This window comes from Heteronotia binoei, chromosome 14, assembly GCF_032191835.1.
Source record: "Heteronotia binoei isolate CCM8104 ecotype False Entrance Well chromosome 14, APGP_CSIRO_Hbin_v1, whole genome shotgun sequence".
In the NCBI taxonomy this organism is placed as follows: domain Eukaryota; kingdom Metazoa; phylum Chordata; class Lepidosauria; order Squamata; family Gekkonidae; genus Heteronotia; species Heteronotia binoei.
This window is the reverse complement of record NC_083236.1, coordinates 8309454-8330586: the sequence shown is the minus strand read 5'-3', so window position 1 is coordinate 8330586 and position 21133 is coordinate 8309454. Positions and strand designations below refer to the sequence as shown.

Genomic DNA, 21133 nt, shown 5'->3' with positions numbered 1-21133 from the left:
GCTTGTTGGCTTTCTTACAATGGCCAGCAAATCTAGTAAGGTGAAGTAGCTAATATACTCTAGGGGAGATTAGCTACCAGAGAGAAATAACTGCTCGTTTCAAGGGATTCAACGGCATAATATGACAGCTAGAAACTGAATTCGCAAGGGCTCTTTGGTGTCTCCAGAGAAGGCTCAGCTGTCTCAGCTCCTTGGCAGATCCCAGTACATTCTGGGTGGGCTGTGATCAGGTGAGTAGGGTCACAAATTGTGCGGGTCTCACATAAAGTCAAGTTTAAATCTTTCCTTAGCTGAGGTGGGTCTTAATTGGAAGACAAAGATTCAGAAAAACCATACACATATTCTGCAGCTGCATTGAGGAGAATGTCTGCTTTTATAACTGGTACAACATTGGCACAAAAAAGACAGCCTTGTCGTTTCCAAGACTAAAAACAAAGTCACAGTTGAGCAAGGGTAGGGGGTGACCGCTTGCCGGTTTCTAAGATCTGACTGTCATGCTCCAAAATGGCCTGGAAACCTATAGATCTTTCAGGTCTTGAGAAGTGGCCGAGGAAGATGTTGATGGAAGGACACGTAGCTACTTCACTGAGCGGGGATGTGCCAAATACAACCCAAACCCTCTTTGTAGCAGCGACTGCAACATTTTCTAAGTGGCATCCTCTGATGTTATGCTGCTCACATCAATTAAGCGGTTAATTGCTCAAGTTTATAGCCTGTAGCACATCAAAGCAAGTCATGGCCCATCTAATTCAGCTTTAAAATTCTGTAATGAATTCCTAGGATGACACAGCACTGGGAGGGATGCAAAATCACATCCACAACCTATAAAGAATAAGACGGGGGGAAGGAGAGACTGACCCCAAGGCAAACGAGCATTCTGTGGTGGGACAGGAGGCCTTAGACTGGGTCAATGCTTCGGTTAGATTTTTCTGCCAAGCAAGTGATCCCATTTTTCCTATAGAACTCAGCTTGCACACGGTTAATGCGCACGTGATCTCGGATCAGTTCTTCCACAGGCTTGTCAATGCGTCTCCCGTAAACAGAGGAGTCTAAGACAGGCATTGGTCTTGCTTTTTCCTGTAAGAACATTTTTAGATATTATTCCTTGGAGCGGCAAGGCAACCCCCCCCCCCCACATGAAGGTGAGAAAAGAGGAGACACACAACTACTGCTAAAAGCAGTGGCCGGATACTGAATTTTCCCTTCTCTTCCTCTTGCTCATTTAGACAGACTCAGTTCTGTTGTGGCATTATTCATTTCATCTGTACACTGCCTTCAGTAGGGACCTAAAACAACCTACCATATTTTTCACACCATAAGGCTCTCCGGACGATAGGACGCACCTTCCTCCTGGGGGATGATCCGCTGCCTCCGCCTCCGATCCCGGCGCTTCCCCCGCGCCTGCCTGCCTGGCTCCAGCTTCTTCCAGCAAGCGCTGGGATCGCTCCACATGGCCCCACTGCAAACCCAGCGCTTCGCAAGCGCCGGCTGTGGAGAGGGCAGCGTGCTTCCTCCTTGCCTGGCTCCAGCTCTGACGCTTAAAGCAAGCGCCGGGATCGGAGGGTGGAGGGAGCGATCCTGGCGCTTGCTGTAAGCGTCAGAGCTGGAGCCGGCAGGCAGGCAAGGAGGAAGCACGCTGCCCTCTCCACAGCCGGCGCTCGCGAAGCACTGGGTTTGCGGTGGGGCCACGTGGAGCGATCCCAGCGCTTGCTGGAAGAAGCTGGAGCCAGGCAGGCGCGGGGGAAGCTCCGGGATCGGAGGCGTAGGCAGCGGATCGCCCCCCCCCCCCCAGAGGAAGGTACCTTTGCTCCATAAGACGCACACACTTTTTCCCCCACTTTTTTTTTGGGGGGGGAGTGCGTCTTATCGTCCAAAAAATACGGTACATTGCTCCCCATGCCTCTGTTTTATCCTCACAACAAGTGTGTGACTGGCCCAGGTCACCCAACAAGCTTCCATGGCAGAGTGGAGATTTGAACCCAGCTCTCCCAGTTCCTAGTCTGACTCTTTAAACACATCAGCACATTGCAGGTGTTCCTGTCCTTAGCCACAACACTGGCTATAACAGGCAGGGAAATGCCACCAGTAAGTCTATCTCAGTGTTCGGTTGAGAGAACGCCGTTCCACCAGGGATGCCCTAAGGTGTGGCACCATTGGGCTCAGTGGTTGAACATATGAAGCTGCCTTATACTGAATCAGACACTTGGTCCATCAAAGTCAGTATTGTCTACTCAGATTGCCAGCGGCTCTCCAGGGTCTCAAGCTGAAGTTTTTCACACCTATTTGCCTGGACCCTTTTTTGGAGATGCCAGGGATTGAACCTGGGACCTTCTGCTTACCAAGCAGATGCTCTACCACTGAGCCACCGTCCCTCCCCCTGCTGAGGGGACCTTCCTTGTGGAAATTCCTTTAGTCTATTCAAGACAGCCAAGTGATTTCTGAATTCAATTGCAGAAAGTTGGAGAGCTATTTCTCAACAGCCTCTGCCTTTGTTGTCAAAGCAGGAGACAAATTTGCCACAGCTTCCTCTACCCTGTGAGGTAGGGTAGGCTGAGAGTGGATGACTGGCCCAAGGCAGAGTGCAAATTTGAATATGGGTTTCCTAGGCCAGCACTCTGCATACTTAACCTCCTTTTGTTCCCTGTATTCACCAATATTTTGCAAATGTGAAGATAATGATATTGGATTTATATCCCGCCCCCCACTCCGAAGAGTCTCAGAGCAGTTCACAATCTCCTTTACCTTCCTCCCCCACAACAGACACCCTGAGAGGTGGGTGGGGCTGGAGAGGGCTCTCACAGCAACTGCCCTTTCAAGGACAACTTCTGCCAGAGCTATGGCTGACGCAAGGCCATGCTAGCAGGTACAAGTGGAGGAGTGGGGAATCAAACCCGGTTCTCCCGGATAAGAGTCCACACACTTAACCACTACACCAAACTGGCTCTCCATGTGGGCCTCTTTGAACAAATTAGTTAGACTATGAAGTCCTCCACATGATGAGGACTTCAGAGCTGCCATCTCTTATCCCAGCTGAGCACCTGTGCCTTTAACAGCCTGATGTGCTTTCCCTGTTTCACGTGTTGTAAGTGCTTTCTGCCAGACTGCCTTTGAGAGCACAAAAGCTTACATTCTGAAGAAAACTTAGTTGGTCTTAAAGGTGCACTTGTCTACTGCTTTGTTCTGTTACTAATAATAGTGATACTCAGCAGCGCTTTAAGCATTCTGAAGATGTTTCCTACATTGCTTAGCTAGTCCTTACCACAAGGCTGTAATATTTAATGCCTCTGAAAAAAATGACCTTGGAATTGTCAAAAGCTAACGCTTTAATAAGATGCCTTTTCTTGTTCTGCCTGTAAGGTAGATTAGTCCTATTATAGGTGAACCTGGGCCAGCCACATACTCTTGACCTAACCTACTTCATAGGTAGATTCACCCCTCTGCGGGTCTTGGAGGAAATATCAAAAAGCTGTACTACACATTCTGCCAAGTCCACAACTGAGTCACCTCATCATTGATATGAAGTCCTCTGCTTTTCGCATGCTCTCTGTCACATCGATGGAGTTTTGCATCATAGCCCATGGGTCTTTTAAAGACGCAATCATACAAGGAAACAGTTCCTGTCTTCAAATAATAGGGTGGGTGTGGAGGAGAGAAAAACATGTCTCATTAACGCAATAGTTTACAAAGCAGTCCACCATTCAACTGATACAGGGGTCAGTCTTCCGGGGCTTTTTCTCCCCCCCCCCTCCTTCCCCACCCTCACTCTTTGAAGCTCCAAGGCTGATGAAGTTCCCTGCCTTTTCTGCCTTGTCTCTGCAGGCTGTGTTTGCAACCCCTCCCAATTTAGTATTATCTGCAAATTTAATAAGCATTCCCTCTATTCCTTCATCCAAATCATTGATAAAGATGTTGAACAAGACAGGTCCCAGGACAGATCCTTGAGGCACTCCACTTGTCCACTTGATGAGGAACCATTCACAAGCACTCTTCGGGTGCGATCTGTCAACCAGTTACAGATCCACCTAACGGTGACAGGATCCAAACCACATTTTACCAAATAAAAGACTGATGCTTTGAGCCAGCTTGTCTCTGCTCGGTGGACCTGACGTAGTGAGTACTCTAACCTGGGAATCCACAGCCAAAAGAGGATATTACATTGGAGAGCCATTGCCAATCTGAGTAGACCCTAGGGGTTGGGGGAGAAGCTTGCAATGCCATTTCATTGTTTTCCCAGGCTCAGAGCATTTTATTTTTGTAGTTTCTGCTGTGATCCTTTGCTTTTTCATGAAAAATAATATCTTCAATCGTGTTCCTTTCCTTTGTAAAGTTTCTGTTGCCCTGTTCAACACAATGTTTACAGGACCTGTTACATCTGTGACCTACAGAAATTCAAAAAAATTCTCCTTGATGCCCACTTGCTATTAAAAATTAAAGATAGAATGGGTGTGCACAGAGTGAGCAAACTGTCCCTTGGCTTTGGCGAGAGCTAGTATCTCTCACCATTCTTCACTCCATTGAGCTGTGAAGTTTGCTGTGTGACAAAGAACACACAATGACTTCACAGCAGGGACTGGGCTCTGCATGCAATTTGCATCTCTCCAGCTGTTGCCAAATATACTTCAGCTGCTCTTAAAATGCATGCCATTGAAATTAATTCAATATTAGGATAACCAAAAAGCAATCCTGTTGAATGTTCAGTGTGTTTTAATTTGCGGCTTTAAAATGTGTTAATTTCCCTTCTTTAAAATTCAGATATAATACTGTTTCTTTGTATTACAACTTTTAAAAAATTGTCTTAAAATGCGTTATATAGAATTTTCTGAAAAAAGACTTTAAGGTGCCACTGGACTTATATTTCGCTATAACAGATTAGCACAGCTACTTTATGTCTTCATTTCTTCCCATCTCCCATAACATCCCTCCGTCCTCCAACTTGGACCCCTTCCCCCTTCTGTACACACCTTGCACTCTTGGTGAAAATAACTGAGCTCAGAGGGGTCCATGCGCCGGGGTGGGACATAGCTGAAAGCAGACTGTGCGGACAGTGGAAGCTGATGTTTCCGGATCAGTGTCTCGTTGACTCCCTCTTGTTCTTCCTCCTCTTCTTCCTCCTCCTCCTGGGCTCCTTGCATTGTGTAGCCAAGCTGAATTTATTTTGCTGGAAGGCAGGCAAGCAGACTGGCTGGTTCCCAATACTCTTCCCCCCTAGCTTGTAGCTACTGTTGAGTTCTCTGGTTACTAAGAGACACACTCTTGTGTCCACTGTGATGTCAAACAACATCTAAGGGGGACTGGAAGGCAAAGCTGTTGATGGAATGAGCTTTAATCGCGGGTCATGGGAAGACAGCCACAATTGTGCCACTTATGCATAGGCATTTGTAGCGGAGAGGGCTATTACAGTGCTTCAAAGACATACTCAAGGGGTTGAAAGAAAGCAGCACCCTTCCTGAAATATGTGGCACCCATCAGGGACAGTTGTGTCCTTGTGAAGTCTCCAGGAGGTGAGGAAAATGCCCCAGCCCCACTGAAGAGGTGTAAAAAGTTTCCCTCATGATTGATTCATGCTTGGTTGAACTGACCAGGAAGGGGGTTAGGCTTCCCAATCCCCAGGTCCCAGCGGGGGATCTCCTGGTTTTACAAGTTTCCCCCCGCCCCCCCAGCCAGCTAGCCAGCGGGGGAAGCCCCACCCCCCACAGCTCTAGATCTCTGGCAGTTTTAGGGAATAATGGGGAATTGATCCGCAGATATCAGGGGCTCTAGGGAGGCTGTGTTTTGAGGTAGAGGCACCAAATTTTCAGTATAGCATCTAGTGCCTCTCCTCAAAATACCCCCCCAAGTTTCAAAACGATTGGACCAGGGGGTCCAATTCTATGAGCCCCCAAAGAAGGTGCCCCTATCCTTCATTATTTCCTATGGAAGGAAGGCGTCTAAAAAGGTGTGCTGTCCCTTTCAATGTGGTGGCCAGAACACCCTTGGGGTTCAATTATGCTTGTCACACCCTTGCTCCTGGCTCTGCCCCCAAAGTCTCCTGGCTCTACCACCAAAGTCTCCTGGCTCCATCCCCAAAGTCCCCAGATATTTCTGGAATTGGACTTGGCAACCCTAAAGGGGGTGGGGGTGCGGCAGGCTGAACGCACAAGGAGAAGCTTAAGGGAAATCAAACAAGGAACTCAGTCCTAAAATGGCTGACTGACTCCATCTTAGTAATAGTAATGTTGTTTCTGCAATGTCATGCTGCATCATGGTCCAGCTGTTACCTGTTACTGAGGTAAGGTGGGATGACCTCACCTGTAATTAGGCTTTGTGCTGACTCACAAAGCTGATGCAACCTTCTGGTAAGATTGCATGATTGGTACGTGTACTTAGGGAAGCTCAGTGAGCTTGCTCAGTCTGCCTGTAAGGATTGTGGGTACTGTGAGACTCACTGTCTGAGTGGCAGCGAACACTGCTGGTGTTGGATCCTATGCTACTGTGCTTGGATCGTGCTGTGTATACTTACTGCTGTATACTGTTATCTACTGAAGTGTGTACTGATTACTGTGTATGACCTTAGCCTGGCAACGACTCTGAATATTGGATACTATCCTGGTAAATATATCTACCATTGAATACAGTTGTTTCTCTTGTCTATTAATTCCTGTGTTTTGCCTGTCCCTCTCCTTCAGCTCTTCTGCTGCGTGCAAAATTCTCTAACAGTCCCTTTCAATGTGATGGCCAGAACACCCTTGGGGTTCAATTATGCTTGTCACACCCTTGCTCTGCCCCCAAAGTCTCCTGGCTCCATCCCCAAAGTCCCCAGATATTTCTGGAATTGGACTTGGCAACCCTAAAGGGGGTGGGGATGCGGCAGGCTGAACGCACAAGGAGAAGCTTAAGGGAAATCAAACAAGGCTCTGTTCTTTCCCTCTTCCTAGTGCCACTGAACCAGAATGGCTCAGAGGTCCACAAGCTGAAGCCTCAGTCTTGCAGTAAACACAAAAACACACACTCCTAGTTCTTATTATAAACTCAGTCTTGTGAATGAGATACAGATCCAGCACATTCTGATATTTTATTCTGATCACTACCTATAGACCAGCTATGGCAATCTTGATTTGTAGCAATAGTTAGTAGCAATGCATGTAAAAATATAGGAAAATAGGTGAGGTGGAATGCTTAGGCAAATAGTTTCTTTTAAAAATGTTTCTTCAGAAGCTGGCCCCTGGTTGGAGAGAAAAGAGGGGGGTGGAATTCCACCTTTGGCACCAAGGCTCTGGGATCCTAGCAACACCATAAAGGAAGGCATATGTCCTGAGAAACAGCCCAATTTAGATAGAGAACATCCTTGCAATACATTGACGTGGGCATCAATCTTCATTCCTATAGAGACGAGCCTGGACTGTCACCAAATGGCCCAGAGATTTCCCAAAAAGCAGGAAAACAGGAAAACAATATATTTTATTGCCCCTTCTAGGGTATCAGAGCGTCCCTCCTGGATGGGTAAACAAGATCTGGTTTCACCAAACTCCCCCAAGTAAGTCGTGCCAATGAAGAAGTGCCAGGACTATGAGGCCTTATTTTGGGTCCGATGTTTAATGTATTCATGCATCATTGGTAGTACAAGAGGGTCAGCAACCCTTTGTTTCTCTGAGGAGTTTGGGATGTCCTGGAGTCCTTTGTGCTCTGTGGGCTCAGGCTTCTCCTATCAATACCGGTATATTCTTATTAATAAAGCTTTTAGATATTTTTCTCTCCTTCAGGATCTATCCGTGTGTTCCTTGATTGGGCTGGGGAAACACAACAAAACCCAGACCTTCTGTGTATCATAAAGGTAAGGGCAGTGCTTGCTGAGATTCGTAAGTGCAGCAGAGAACAAAACAGGGCTTCCAAGAGATAAGGGGGTGTCTTGCCCATGACTTGTAGAAGCAGGATAAAAAATGAGCAAATACACACACATTTAGGATGCAGAATTTATTCTGGTCTCAGAACTTGAGTGGAATTTGAGGGAGGGAAGTTGGTATGCTGCCTGTTAGAGTTAGGGATTCCAACCGGCCTTGATGTATGTAACGCATCTACAAGCCCAAAGGCCTACAGAACTAAAATTCAGGCCTGAGGCCTTGGTGCAATTTCCATGTGGAAGATGCTGACAGATATTCCAGGCTGTAATTTCTATTGATTTTGAGCCTTCAGGTCTTGGTGTTTGCTCTGTATCTGACAAGTGCAAAGCTTATAGCGACTCTGGTCAGGGATCCCAGAATATTATTGGCTCTGAAGGTTTTTGATTTCATCTCTGATTTCTTATCAGAGCACAAGGGAAGAGTTGAGACACGCACCAGGATAAAGATAAAGCATGGGTGCAACGCGAAACATTTGGGTTCTGGTTTTTCAGAGAAATGAAGCATTCCAGCTTCTGGAGGGAAAATCTCACATCAATACCTGAGGGTTTAATTGTGAGTCAAGTTAGGTTTGAATTTAAGGGAACTGAGAGACATAAAGAAGACTGGTGAGGAGTGACTAGACTAGTTGTGTGATCCAACATACCCAGAGGTTTCATATCTAAGATATGGTCTGATTGGCATTAGGGACAGCAATTAGGACTTCAATGAAAATGCCAATGCCAAGACTTCAATGAGAGTCTAATACAAAGCTCTTGGGGAAACAGCCTGGCTACTGGGGCAGTAGGCAAAATTTGCCTCTTCTTCATATAATTCAACTTCTTCTTTAACAGAAGAGAAGGCTGGGGACTCAGAACCCCCCTTTTTGGTCACTAAACAAAGGACTGCAATCCGTGGGAGGTCTGTAATTTGTTTTGTTCAACTCTCTCTTTTAAAAAATGGGTTAAAGAATTTACCCACACCCTCATCTCTGCCCCATTTCTTGGGCTTAGAGTCTGACTCTGTCTTTGAGCACTTTTTCCAAAGGTCTCAAGAATCCTTCCTGATTCAGCCTGCAGCCACGAGGATTATTGGCTTTGGCACCTTCCCCTGAAATATCCATGGTTTGACTCTCAAACTGAGTATCATTATTGGATGAAGGGGAATCTGGCAGTTAGAATTCAGTTAGAATGCTGAGTCCTCCATGTTGAGTCTCTGGGCTGCAACTGAAAGTGAAAGCAGTCCCCCTAGGACCTAGGGGCTGAATCAGTATAAGGCAGCTCGTAAAATGGCCACCTTCCCCTCCTTTGTTCTCCCTGAAGGCCTGCAGCCTGAGAGGAACAATGGGACCCAGGGGAAAAACAAACCTCTGGCTCCCAGTCACACCAGAAGGGAGGGAGAACTTTTCCTTAGCCACTTGCCCACCAGGTTCCCTTTACAAGTGAGTAACACTGGGGCTCAGGCAGAAGAAGAGGGAAAAGGCTGGATCTGTGCCCAGGCACAACCCTGACTTATTTGCAGGGTGCATCCAGCTTGGACCTCCACCGGCTCTGAATAAATCATCTATGCCGGGACTGATGAGGTCTCTGCCTTCTGGGCTAGCACCTTATTCGCAGGGTGCAGCCTTGGACCTCCATGGCTCTGAATAAATCATCTATGCCGGAACTGATGAGGTCTCTGCCTTCTGGGCTAGCACCTTATTCGCAGGGTGCAGCCTTGGACCTCCACGGCTCTGAATAAATCATCTACGCCGGGACTGATGAGGTCTTCCTTCTGGACTAGCACCTTATTCGCAGGGTGCAGCCTTGGACCTCCACGGCTCTGAATAAAACATCTACACTGGGACTGATGAGGTCTCTGCCTTCTGGGCTAGCACCTTATTCGCAGGGTGCAGCCTTGGACCTCCACGGCTCTGAATAAAACATCTACACTGGGACTGATGAGGTCTCTGCCTTCTGGGCTAGCACCTTATTCGCAGGGTGCAGCCTTGGACCTCCACGGCTCTGAATAAAACATCTACACTGGGACTGATGAGGTCTCTGCCTTCTGGGCTAGCACCTTATTCGCAGGGTGCAGCCTTGGACCTCCACGGCTCTGAATAAAACATCTACACTGGGACTGATGAGGTCTCTGCCTTCTGGGCTAGCACCTTATTCGCAGGGTGCAGCCTTGGACCTCCACGGCTCTGAATAAAACATCTACACTGGGACTGATGAGGTCTCTGCCTTCTGGGCTAGCACCTTATTCGCAGGGTGCAGCCTTGGTTCCCCAAACCACCTCCCCACTCCCTGGAAGGAGGCCAGTCCGAGGCTTAAGGCCAGGGCTCTCTCATTGTGCTGCCACCAGACTGGGTTTTAATTAATTAGGGCCGAGCCAACCCTAATTTCCCTTTAAGGGTTCCCCCTCCTGCCAGCTCTCAAGCCAGCAGGGTTTTGACTTTAATATTTACTCGGCTGAATAGGCACTGATACACAAAAGCCACAGATTAAGAAATATAAAGGAAGTTTTATTCTCTAGGGCAGGTACCCCAACAAAGTATAACAAAACAATAAACCATGCTAGTTAACTAAAATTCAGTGCAAATGAAAGTCCAGCAAACTTGTTCCAACAAATGAAAGTCCAGCAAACTTGTTCCAACACCAGCCAGTTTGGTGTAGTGATTAAGTGCGTGGACTCTTATCTGGAAGAACCGGGTTTGATTCCCCACTCCTCCACTTGCACCTGCTGGAATGGCTTTGGGTCAGCCAGAGCTCTCTTATCTGGGAGAACCGGGTATGATTCCCCACTCCTCCACTTGCAGCTGCTGGAATGGCCTTGGGTCAGCCAGAGCTCTCTTATCTGGGAGAACCGGGTTTGATTCCCCACTCCTCCACTTGCAGCTGCTGGAATGGCCTTGGGTCAGCCAGAGCTCTCTTATCTGGGAGAACCGGGTTTGATTCCCCTCTCCTCCACTTGCACCTGCTGGAATGGCCTTGGGTCAGCCAGAGCTCTCTTATCTGGGAGAACCGGGTTTGATTCCCCTCTCCTCCACTTGCAGCTGCTGGAATGGCCTTGGGTCAGCCAGAGCTCTCTTATCTGGGAGAACCGGGTTTGATTCCCCTCTCCTCCACTTGCACCTGCTGGAATGGCCTTGGGTCAGCCAGAGCTCTCTTATCTGGGAGAACCGGGTTTGATTCCCCTCTCCTCCACTTGCAGCTGCTGGAATGGCCTTGGGTCAGCCAGAGCTCTCTTATCTGGGAGAACCGGGTTTGATTCCCCTCTCCTCCACTTGCACCTGCTGGAATGGCCTTGGGTCAGCCAGAGCTCTCTTATCTGGGAGAACCGGGTTTGATTCCCCTCTCCTCCACTTGCACCTGCTGGAATGGCCTTGGGTCAGCCATAGCTCTGGCAGAGGTTGTCCTTGAAAGGGCAGCTGCTGTGAGAGTCCTCTCAGCCCCACCCACCTCACAGGGTGTTTGTTGGGGAGGAAGATAAAGGAGATTGTGAGCCGCTCTAAGACTCTGAGTGGAGGACGGAATATAAATCCAATGTTGTCTTCTTCTTCTAGGAGACAAGAATTCAGGGTTTTCAGAAAAACTGACTGGCCCTCAGGCCACCTGTGCCTGGACAAAAGCTAACATGGGGGAAAAGATTTCCCCTTCTCTAGCCCCCAGCCGGTAATCTCCAGAACTAATTGCCTACAGCTGGAGGTTCCACCCTGTAGCCACCCAAACCAGGAAGGCATCCTGCCAGGACTCAGTCTTCTTTAAAATGCACCTCCTGGCACTACACCAGGGGATAAGCCCCTCCCCTCCAGGATCAAGTTTGAGCCAGCCCTGTCCTGGAAGAGGAGGAGCTACATTCCCAGTAGTAAGACTGACCCATTACCAGGACGACAAGAAAGTTTTTGCCAAGTTTCACAAATCTTTACTGGGAGACCATGAAGAACAAACTGAAAAAATTCAGCACTGATTGTGTAACAAATTTGGCCAGGATTACGTCAGTTTATGGTATGACAGAGAAGATATCCTGAAAGGGTATAAAAGCAGTAGCAGAGCTCTTAAATGGAAGGGGAAAGGCATGTGGCCTCTCTCTTGCTCTTCTTCAGCTGATTGTCTACCTCCTCCTCCAAGTCTAAAGAATGCTGCTTTAAATCCCTCAAGCTAACTGCTCCAATTAGAAGAGAAGTAGCCAATTCATATCGCTCTAGTCATATCACTTGTGGATATTAATGAGATTATTGTAATCTAGTATTGTGAGGAGTTAGCATTGAGGTCAGATGTTTTAGGGTTTATAATGCTTTCTGCTTTGGGAGGGGCTAGTTTTTTGAGCTAAGAAACTATTTGGAATTTTCTTTTTAGAATTTATCCTCTTGGGAGGAATCTATAATAAGAAACTTGTACAAAGGAATGAATTTTGTCGTCTGAAACTTTTCATTGTTGCATAGTTGAAATAAAGCAAATTATGTTTGGATTATGTCTGTTTCTATTCACAGGGATTTTGTTTATTTTGCACTAAGAACAGAAGACTCCTTGTAATTCAAAGTTAGCTGAGAAACATCTTCATTAAAAAGAAATGCCTAATGCCTGTATTCATCTGTATTTTGAAACTTTTTATGTTGTGATCATTTGCTGCCTTGGGGATTTTTAAGTTTGGTGGAAAGGTGATGTACCGGTGTTTTAAATAAATAAAAAAATGTTCTCACTGTTGGAATGTTGGCTGCAAGCTCTTTTGGAGCCAGGCCCTGCTCACACCCTTAGGGATTACATGTGCAAACTCTGCTTCATACGTGCACAAATAAATTGTCAAGCATGGCTAATTCTGATCAGTAACGAATGATTTTAGGGCCCTGCCAGAGGCAGGTCTGGGAAATGTCTCTGAGAACCAAATGTTGTCAGTTTATTATTCCTTCCTGGCTTTCATCCCGCTTAATGGCTAGTAAATTAGAAGTAGTATGAAGGGAACAAAGTAATCAGCACCTTCCCATGAATTCTCCTCCAGGAGGATGAGCCATCTGGGCATAGCAAGGACGAATGTCTGATAACGCCCTGGGAATTTATGTAGTTTTGATATTCTATGTGTGAACACTCTCCCACGTCCCCCCACCTTTGGAATCCCCTTGAAGTAAGCCTTAAGAGTTTGTTATCAATGTATCCGTTTCATTCTTCTCAAGGAACGGCTTTGGCCAAAGTATCGGTCTATCAATAAACATAGCCTTTGTATCAACTTCGACTCGTCATTGAACCCGCATGCTTGACATAAATGACAATAATTAGAGAAGTCAAGTTTAAAGACATATATAAACTTTTAATAATGTTAATTGTACAAAAGACAATGACATTAAAACTTCAGACACAATCTATACAAAAGTGGCCCTGCTCCACTTGGTGACTTCCTTCTGGAGGAGGCGGCCAATCAGGAGCTCCATGTTGTGTCGGTGGCTGTGAGAGAAAACTGAAGAACACATCCTAAACTGTAGCAGACGGACAGAATTAGATATTACAAATTCAGAACAAAGGGGGTTTATTGGAAAGCTACCATCAATTCCAGAACTTTTCATGCAGCTCAAGTTTATTGCCATAAGATCGTTGTGTGTATTTTCATTTGCAGCCTCGATGTTATCAATTTTTTTTGTCTTTTCAAGTCCCAGGTCCTTAAGGCAGGGGTGTCAAACTCATTTGTTGGGAGGGCCAAATCTGATATAAATGAGACTTTGCCAGGCGTGTATTTATTTATTTATTATTTATTTATTACTTTAAATTTCTATCCCACCCTCTCCGCAAGCGGACTCAGGGCGGCTAACAACATTCATTTTTACAGATTAAAACCAATAAAAATTACAATTTAAAGTTATTTAAAACATTTCATTACATGGTGCTGTATCTCTACAATATAATATAAGTGGTGATCATATAGTGCTCTATAATGATGTAGAGTGGCAGCTCCCTCCCAGTTAGATCTCAAAGGCCTGTCGAAACAATTCAGTCTTACAGGCCCTGCGGAAAATAGAGAGATCCCACAGGGCCCTTATGGCCTCCAGGAGAGGCCACAATTCTGGTGCTGCTACCGAGAAGGCCCTAGCTCGCGCCAGCTGCAACCTAGCCTCCTTTGGTCCAGGGATGGACAATAGATTTTTTGCCCCTGAACGCAGTGCTCTCCGGGGAACATGTGGGGAAAGGCGGTCCCGCAGATAGACAGGCCCCTGACCATAGAGGGCTTTAAAGGTCAGTATCAACACCTTGAAACGGACTCAGAACACAATAGGCAGCCAGTGCAGCTCTTTCAGCACTGGTCGAACGTGCTCCCACCAGGGGAGCCCCATTAACAGCTGCGCCACAGCATTCTGCACTAGCTGTAGTTTTCGAGTCAGCGCCAAGGGTAGCCCCATATAGAGAGCATTACAGTGATCTATTCTTGAGGTGACCATAGCATGGATCACCATTGCTAAGTTGTTGCACTCCAGGAAAGGGGCCAACTGCCGCACCCGCTGAAGATGAAAAAAGGTGGATCTAGTAGTGGCTGCTACTTGGGCCTCCATTGTAAGAGAGGACTCAAGGAGAACACCCAAGCTCTTGACCTTAGGGGCCAGTATTAATAACACCCCGTCAAGAGCGGCAGAGGGATCTCTCCCCCCCCCCCCCCCCGGACCACCCCAGCTAAGGTAGAGAACCTCCGTCTTCGTCGGATTCAATTTCAATTGACTCAGCCTGAGTCAAGATGCTACAGCTTGAAGGACCAGGTCTAGATTTTCCGGGGTACAGTCGGAATGTAATGCCAGGTAGCAGAGATATAAACTTTATAAAGGACACAGACTTTATAAAGATTTTTATAAAGATTTAAAAAAACTTTTAAAAATAAAACATGCTTAAAAGACTAGCACTTTTGAAATATTATTTACTGGCTCTGATAACTGACACCTCTTTCTCTGAATTATTGCAAAAATCTGGAGACATGTGGACATATGGACATATGAAGCTGCCTTATACTGAATCAGACCCTCGGTCCATCAAAGTCAGTATTGTCTACTCAGACTGGCAGCGGCTCTCCAGGGTCTCAAGCTGAGGTTTTTCACACCTATTTGCCTGGACCCTTTTTTGGAGATGCCAGGGATTGAACCTGGGACCTTCTGCTTACCAAGCAGATGCTCTACCACTGAGCCACCATCCCTCCACTAGTGTGCACTGTAGCAATCTTGAGTCTGCTGTTCAGGTGTTGTTCAGGTGTGTATCTGTAAGCTGCAAACCTACTTTTGATTTATTGACATTCATTACAGAAATCTCATGACCAAGGCTTTGTATGAGATCCAGAGGAGAACATGAAATGGCTGGCCATTGTGAGTTTTTCTTCGTAAGCTGTTTCATGTGTAGTCAGCCAATGGAGAAAATAGAGGCTTTGCTCCGTAACTCCTATGTGATTGAGCAAGCCTGGCAAAGTAAGCTGTGATGCAGAAGAAAGCAAGAGAGGGAGAAGGAAGCAGACAGCTGTGAGTTGCTTCCAGGCCTGATAGGAGCCCTCTGGGGGCCTGGTCCAGCCCACAGGCTGCACATTTGACACCCCAGCCTTAAGGTTTCTTTTCCCGTTTCTCAGCTCATAGTTGACAATGCCAGTTTTCATCTCTCTTCCCATCCTAAAGCACATATATTAGCCATCTGAGAACATTAAGACTACTGAGGCGCCTTGACACTGGATGGTGGAGCTAGACTGTAGATGCAACTACAGCAACATTCTATAGATGAGAAAAGTTACACACATGTTGATGGTATGGACCAAAAAAGAGAGAGAGAGAGAGGCGATGCTTTTCCTCTATTAAAGGTAGGGCTGCCCACACCGATGTGGTGGATCTCAGGATGCTATGGTCCCTTGTGAAAGAGATTTTGTCATTTCGGTCTGGACAAAGAAGGTCTGGAGGTCTCCTTTTCCTTTGACATTAATTATGCCTCGGCAGATGCAAATGTAGCCCAGAGTTTGTAAGATCTTACTGGTTTCTTCTGTGACCTGAAATACAAGAAAATGGTTTCAGTTTTCTTTTAAAGAAAAACCTACAGTTGCCAGCCTCCAGGCAACATCTGGAGAGTTCCAGCTATTACACTGGATCTCCAGACTACAGAGATCAATTCCCCTGGAGAAAATGGCTGGACTATTAAAGTTGGACTATGACACTATGGCGATTAGAGCAGGGGTGTCAAAGTCATTTCTTAAGAGGGCCAGACCTGACACAAATGGGATTTTGTGGGGCTAGACCATGTGTGTCATAAAATGTAATGTGAGGTAGTGGAGATATAAACTTTATAATAATAATAATAATAATAATAATATTTTATTTTTATATCCCGCCCTCCCCGCCAGGCGGGCTCAGGGTGGCTAACAGACATGGGAGTCCCATGATTCACATAAAACAACATAACAGACATGGGAGTCCCATGATTCACATAAAACAACATAACAGTTTAAATATCAGTTACAAATAAGTTATTTAAAATAGATAAAACATATAAAATAGGTGCTAAAATGTTGTAATCATGATGTACACAAGATGGCTAGGTGTCTGCTCGTTAGTTAATCAGGTTCTATCTCGAATGCCAACTGAAAAAGAAATGTTTTGCAAGCCCTGCGGAATTGGTTCAGGTCCCGCAGGGCTCGCACCATCTCTGGAAGGTCGTTCCACCAACGAGGGGCTATCACCGAGAAGGCCTGCTCCCTAGTAGCCTTCAACCTAACTTCTCTTGGCCCAGGGATTGTTAGTAAGTTCTGGGAACTAGACCTCAGTGCTCTCTGGGGTACATATGGGGAGAGGCGGTCCTTTAGGTAGGCAGGTCCTCGGCCATATAGGGCTTTAAAGGTAATAACCAGCACCTTATAGCGAACACGGTATACAACCGGCAGCCAATGCAGATTCCGCAGCCCAGGCCGTGCAGGCTCCCACCGTGGTAGTCCCTCCAGCAGCCTGGCCGCCGCGTTCTGGACTACCTGGAGTCTCCGTGTTCGGTACAAGGGCAGCCCCATGTAGAGGGCATTGCAGTAGTCTAACCTCGAAGTGACCGTTGCGTGGATCACAGTTGCTAGGTCGGTGCGCTCCAAGAAGGGAGCCAACTGCCTCGCCCTCTTGAGATGAAAGAAGGCTGATCTAGCAGTGGCAGCTACCTGGGCCTCCATTGATAGGGAGGACTCCAGTAGCACTCCCAGGCTCTTGACTTTGCGCACCGGTACCAGTGGCGCACCGTCAAAGGCCGGTAAAGTAATCTCCCCTCCCGGTCCGCCGCGGCCCACGCAAAGGACCTCAGTCTTCACCGGATTCAACTTCAGCCCGCTCAGCCTGAGCCAGTCAGCCATGGCTTGTAGTGCCCGGTCCAAATTTGCAGGGACATCACCAGCCCGGTCGCCCATCAATAGATAGAGCTGGGTGTCATCTGCATATTGATGGCAACCCAGCCCATACCTCCATGCAATCTGGGCAAGGGGGCGCATAGATGTTAAACAGCATCGGGGAGAGAACCGCTCCCTGAGGCACTCCACAATGAAGTGGGTACCTCTGAGACAGTTCCCCCCCAATTGCCACCCTTTGTCCCCGACCCTCAAGAAAGGAGGAGAGCCACTGTAAGGCTAGCCCCCAAATTCCTGCGTCGGCGAGGCGGCGGGTCAGCAGCCGGTGGTCGACCATATCGAACGCAGCCGATAGGTCTAGCAACAGCAGTACCGCCGAGCCGCCTCGATCCAGTTGTCGTCGGAGGTCATCCATGAGGGCGACCAGGACTGTTTCTGTCCCATGGCCCGGGCGGAAGCTGGACTGGCATGGGTCTAGGACGGAAGCGTCCTCCAGAAATTCCTGTAACTGCACCGCCACGGCCCTCTCGATAATTTTGCCTAAAAAGGGCAAATTTGAGACCGGCCGGTAGTGTGCCAATTCGGCTGGATCTGATGACGGTTTTTTCAAGAGAGGGCGGACCAATGCCTCTTTCAGGGGTGTTGGAAAAACACCTTCTGAAAGGGATCGATTTATAATATCCCGTATAGGATATCTTAATTCCTCCTGGCAGGCCTTAATTAGCCAGGAGGGGCATGGGTCCAGGTCGCAAGTCGTGGAACGTGCAGTGGCAAGAATTCTGTCGACTTCCTCCAAGCTGAGCGGGTCGAAGCAATCCAGAGTTAAATCAGAAGACACGCATTGGGCTTCGAGTCCACTTACTGCCTCCAAATTGGCGGGGCAGTCCTGGCGGAGCGATTGGACCTTGTCCGCAAAGAATTTCGCAAAAGCCTCACAGCCAATTTCCAATTCCTTAGCTTTTGAATTGCCTTGAGGCAATGTAGTCAGATTCCGAATTATTCTAAATAATTGGGCTGGGCGCGAATTTGCAGATGCAATGCTAGCCGCAAAGTATGTTTTCTTTGCGGCCTTGATTGCCATCTCATAGGACTTCATAAACTTCCTATAAGATGTTCTAATCGCCTCGTCACGAGTACGTCGCCATTGCCTCTCTAGCCGTCTAAGGCCTTGTTTCAGCTGGCGTAATTCCGGGGTATACCACGGAGCCAGCTTAGTCCGAGGTCGCAGAGGGCGCCGAGGTGCGATCTCCTCGATGGCCCTAGAGAGCCGGCTATTCCAGGTCTCAATCAGGCCATCGAGGGAGTCGCCAGAGGGCCAGGGGTCCCGCAGAGCCATCTGGAACCGTTCCGGGTCCATTTGGCTCCGCGGGCGAGCCATAATCGGCTCCTCGCCTAAACAGGTTTGGGGGGGCATATTTACACGGGCCTTGAGGGCGAAGTGATCCGACCATGGCACTACCTCTGCGGTTATATCGCTCACTACAATCCCGGCCGCGAAGATCAGGTCTAACATGTGTCCGGCCTGGTGGGTGGGGGTTGCAACAAATTGAGAGAGTCCCAGTGTCGCCATGGAAGACACTAGGTCCGTCGCCTGACTATAAAGGGCACAAACACAGATATTGCATTTTAACGTAAAATATAAACATGCTTAAAACTCTTGCAAATGGGAAGGTGAGGGAATAGTGGGATTCAGCAATGCAATTTAAAAAAAAATCAAGAAAAAGCAAAAGGATGACAGCAGAAACTAAAAATGTAAAATGCTCTGAGCCTAGGAAAACAATGCAATGGCACTGCAAACTTCTCTCCCCATACTCAGATTGGCAATGGCTCTCCAGTGTAATATCCTCCTTTGGCTGTGGGTTAGAGTGCTCACCAGGTTTGAGTACTCACTAGGTCAGATCTATTCAGCAGAGACAAACTGGCTCAAAGCACAATTCTTTATTTGTAAGGACAGAACTCCAGGAAGCATGAGCTTCAGCTGGCAATAGGAATGCTGAAAGTGAAACTGATCTCCATTGAAACACATTGCAGCACAGATAAAGTTACAAGAGAAATGTGGGATGGATTTTCCATTAAGGCCTCTGGGCTCTACTTATCTGGGCACAAAGACCTTAACGGAAAATCATTTTCCTTGCAGCTTTGTTTCCTGCTGCAGCCGGCAAAGACAAGACAGAAAGAACAGGGAACGTTGGCAACCTCAGAGCTTCAAAGGGTGAGGACAGAAGGAGGGAGGGAAAAGGACCCTGGATTAGAGAGTTTAGTCATCCCACAGCTAATTTTACCTGGAGACTTGCTCCATTCAGTAATTGCAACGTGAAGGGGGCTATTTACCTCCTAAGACGTTCCTGTGATTTTTTAAAATATATTGGTTCAAGTATTGGTTCTTTATTCTTGGATATTATACTTGTCTTTCCAGGTACTTTAGTTAAGACATTGTTCATAGTGTCCATTTTATAATGCAATCTATCAAGCCTTTTGCAAATACAGTCCACCGTTTTTGCAACTAAATGTAGTAATTCCAAATAGTGAGCCCCAGCATCTGCTTCCACTTTCTCTTCCCCTTTAAGAAGATCTGGTTGGCTTCCAGTAGATTAATTATTTACAGCTTTGCCCTCTAACATAGAGAAAAACACAGCCGAGGTCTCAGATGAGTCAACCAACTCTTCTAGCACTGTAAATCTATTAGTAATGGGGACATGTGATGGATAAAAGTCATCAATTTTTAATTGTTTAGAAGCAGGTGGGAAGGGGGCCTCTTCCTCTCTGTTTAAATGTTTTCATAATTAAAAGAGAACAAGGGCTGTCAAAACTCTTAGAATCTGAGAAGACTAGTCTGTCAAATGTAGGCAAAACTGCTGTGAGTAGAAAATATAACAAACTCGGAGACAGACAGTCCGGGCTGATACAAGCTGTTCTCACCATTCCTGGAGGTGTCTGTGAGAGGAAACGGTGCCTTCCAACTCCAAAGATAAGCATGCAACTTCACTCAACTCAGCTTGTCACCTTAATAAAAGGCTTATAAAGGCAATAAGTTTAAAAATAGTGATAAAGTACTAAACATAGATGTTTAAAAGAAAAATAAAGGCTAAGGAGCTGAAAATGGCTGGAGGAAGCGCTGAAGCCAGAACTGGAAGAAGCACTGCAAGACATTATTCCAAGGGTAATCAATATGTCCAGTTGCCCTAAGAGCCTTTAATTATAAATTCTGTGCTAAACAGCTCTATGGCATCCCAATTTGGATTCACGGTGTTAATAAGGAAATAAATAGAATTCAATTTTCTTTGGAAAATTTTGGGTTTTCTTTTATGTGTTTCTTACACAGCTATTTGTTTGGAAACCACTCAAAGACTGTTAGAGACCAGAGCATAGATTATAACATTCAAATTCTGGTTTAATCTGCATTTTAAAACTAATGCTAATCCTGTCTTATTTCCCAAATTTTCACTGACTCTCAGGCTTCCTCATGGCTATCATATATAGCAGGGGTGGCCAACAGTAGCTCTCCAGATGTTTTTTGCCTACAACTCCCATCAGCCCCAGCCATTGGCCATGCTGGCTGGGGCTGATGGGAGTTGCAGGCAAAAAACATCTGGAGAGCTACTGTTGGCCACCCCTGATATATAGATAAAATTGCTGTAATTGGAATCAGTTTTGAAAAGCCACTTTTCATGTCAGAAAAATCAGCCTTTGTTTTAATTAGGCAAAGACACGCTTATGGCAGATATTCTCCCTTGAGGTTTGGGATTTCTCCTACTGGGGTGCTAGGAATGTATTTCTTTTGCCTTGTTGATCCATTTATTCACAGAGCGTACATGCCAGCCCATTTTAATGCATTACCTTCATCAATACTTCATGAGAGGTTTTAAAAGATTTCGTATGTGCAAAGGATATGCAGCAACGGAAGGAATGAAGTAGAAAGTGTTGGGCATGTATTAATTCAGGAAAAATGGCCTCAGAGCAAGCTAATTTATGCAGTAGCT

At 46.7% G+C, this 21133-nt stretch overlaps 2 protein-coding genes across 2 annotated transcripts in view; both read right to left on the bottom strand.

Moving 5' to 3' along the window:
- Window positions 1-354: 354 nt before the first annotated feature.
- CFAP90 (cilia and flagella associated protein 90) lies at window positions 355-5204 on the bottom strand. Its single transcript, XM_060254110.1, has 3 exons — window positions 4962-5204; window positions 3505-3621; window positions 355-1077 (listed from the first exon to the last, which is right to left on the bottom strand). Exons 1-3 carry the CDS (start codon window positions 5130-5132, stop codon window positions 898-900), a joined length of 468 nt encoding a protein of 155 aa, XP_060110093.1. The 5' UTR covers window positions 5133-5204; the 3' UTR covers window positions 355-897.
- Window positions 5205-15637: 10433 nt separating this feature from the next.
- The window catches only part of ADCY2 (adenylate cyclase 2), a 218435-nt gene continuing 212939 nt past the window's right edge, over window positions 15638-21133 (bottom strand). The window contains exon 24 of the mRNA XM_060253774.1: window positions 15638-15827. Within this exon, the coding sequence (XP_060109757.1) occupies window positions 15675-15827 (153 nt within the window). The 3' untranslated portion in view covers window positions 15638-15674. The remainder of the gene's footprint in view (window positions 15828-21133) is intronic.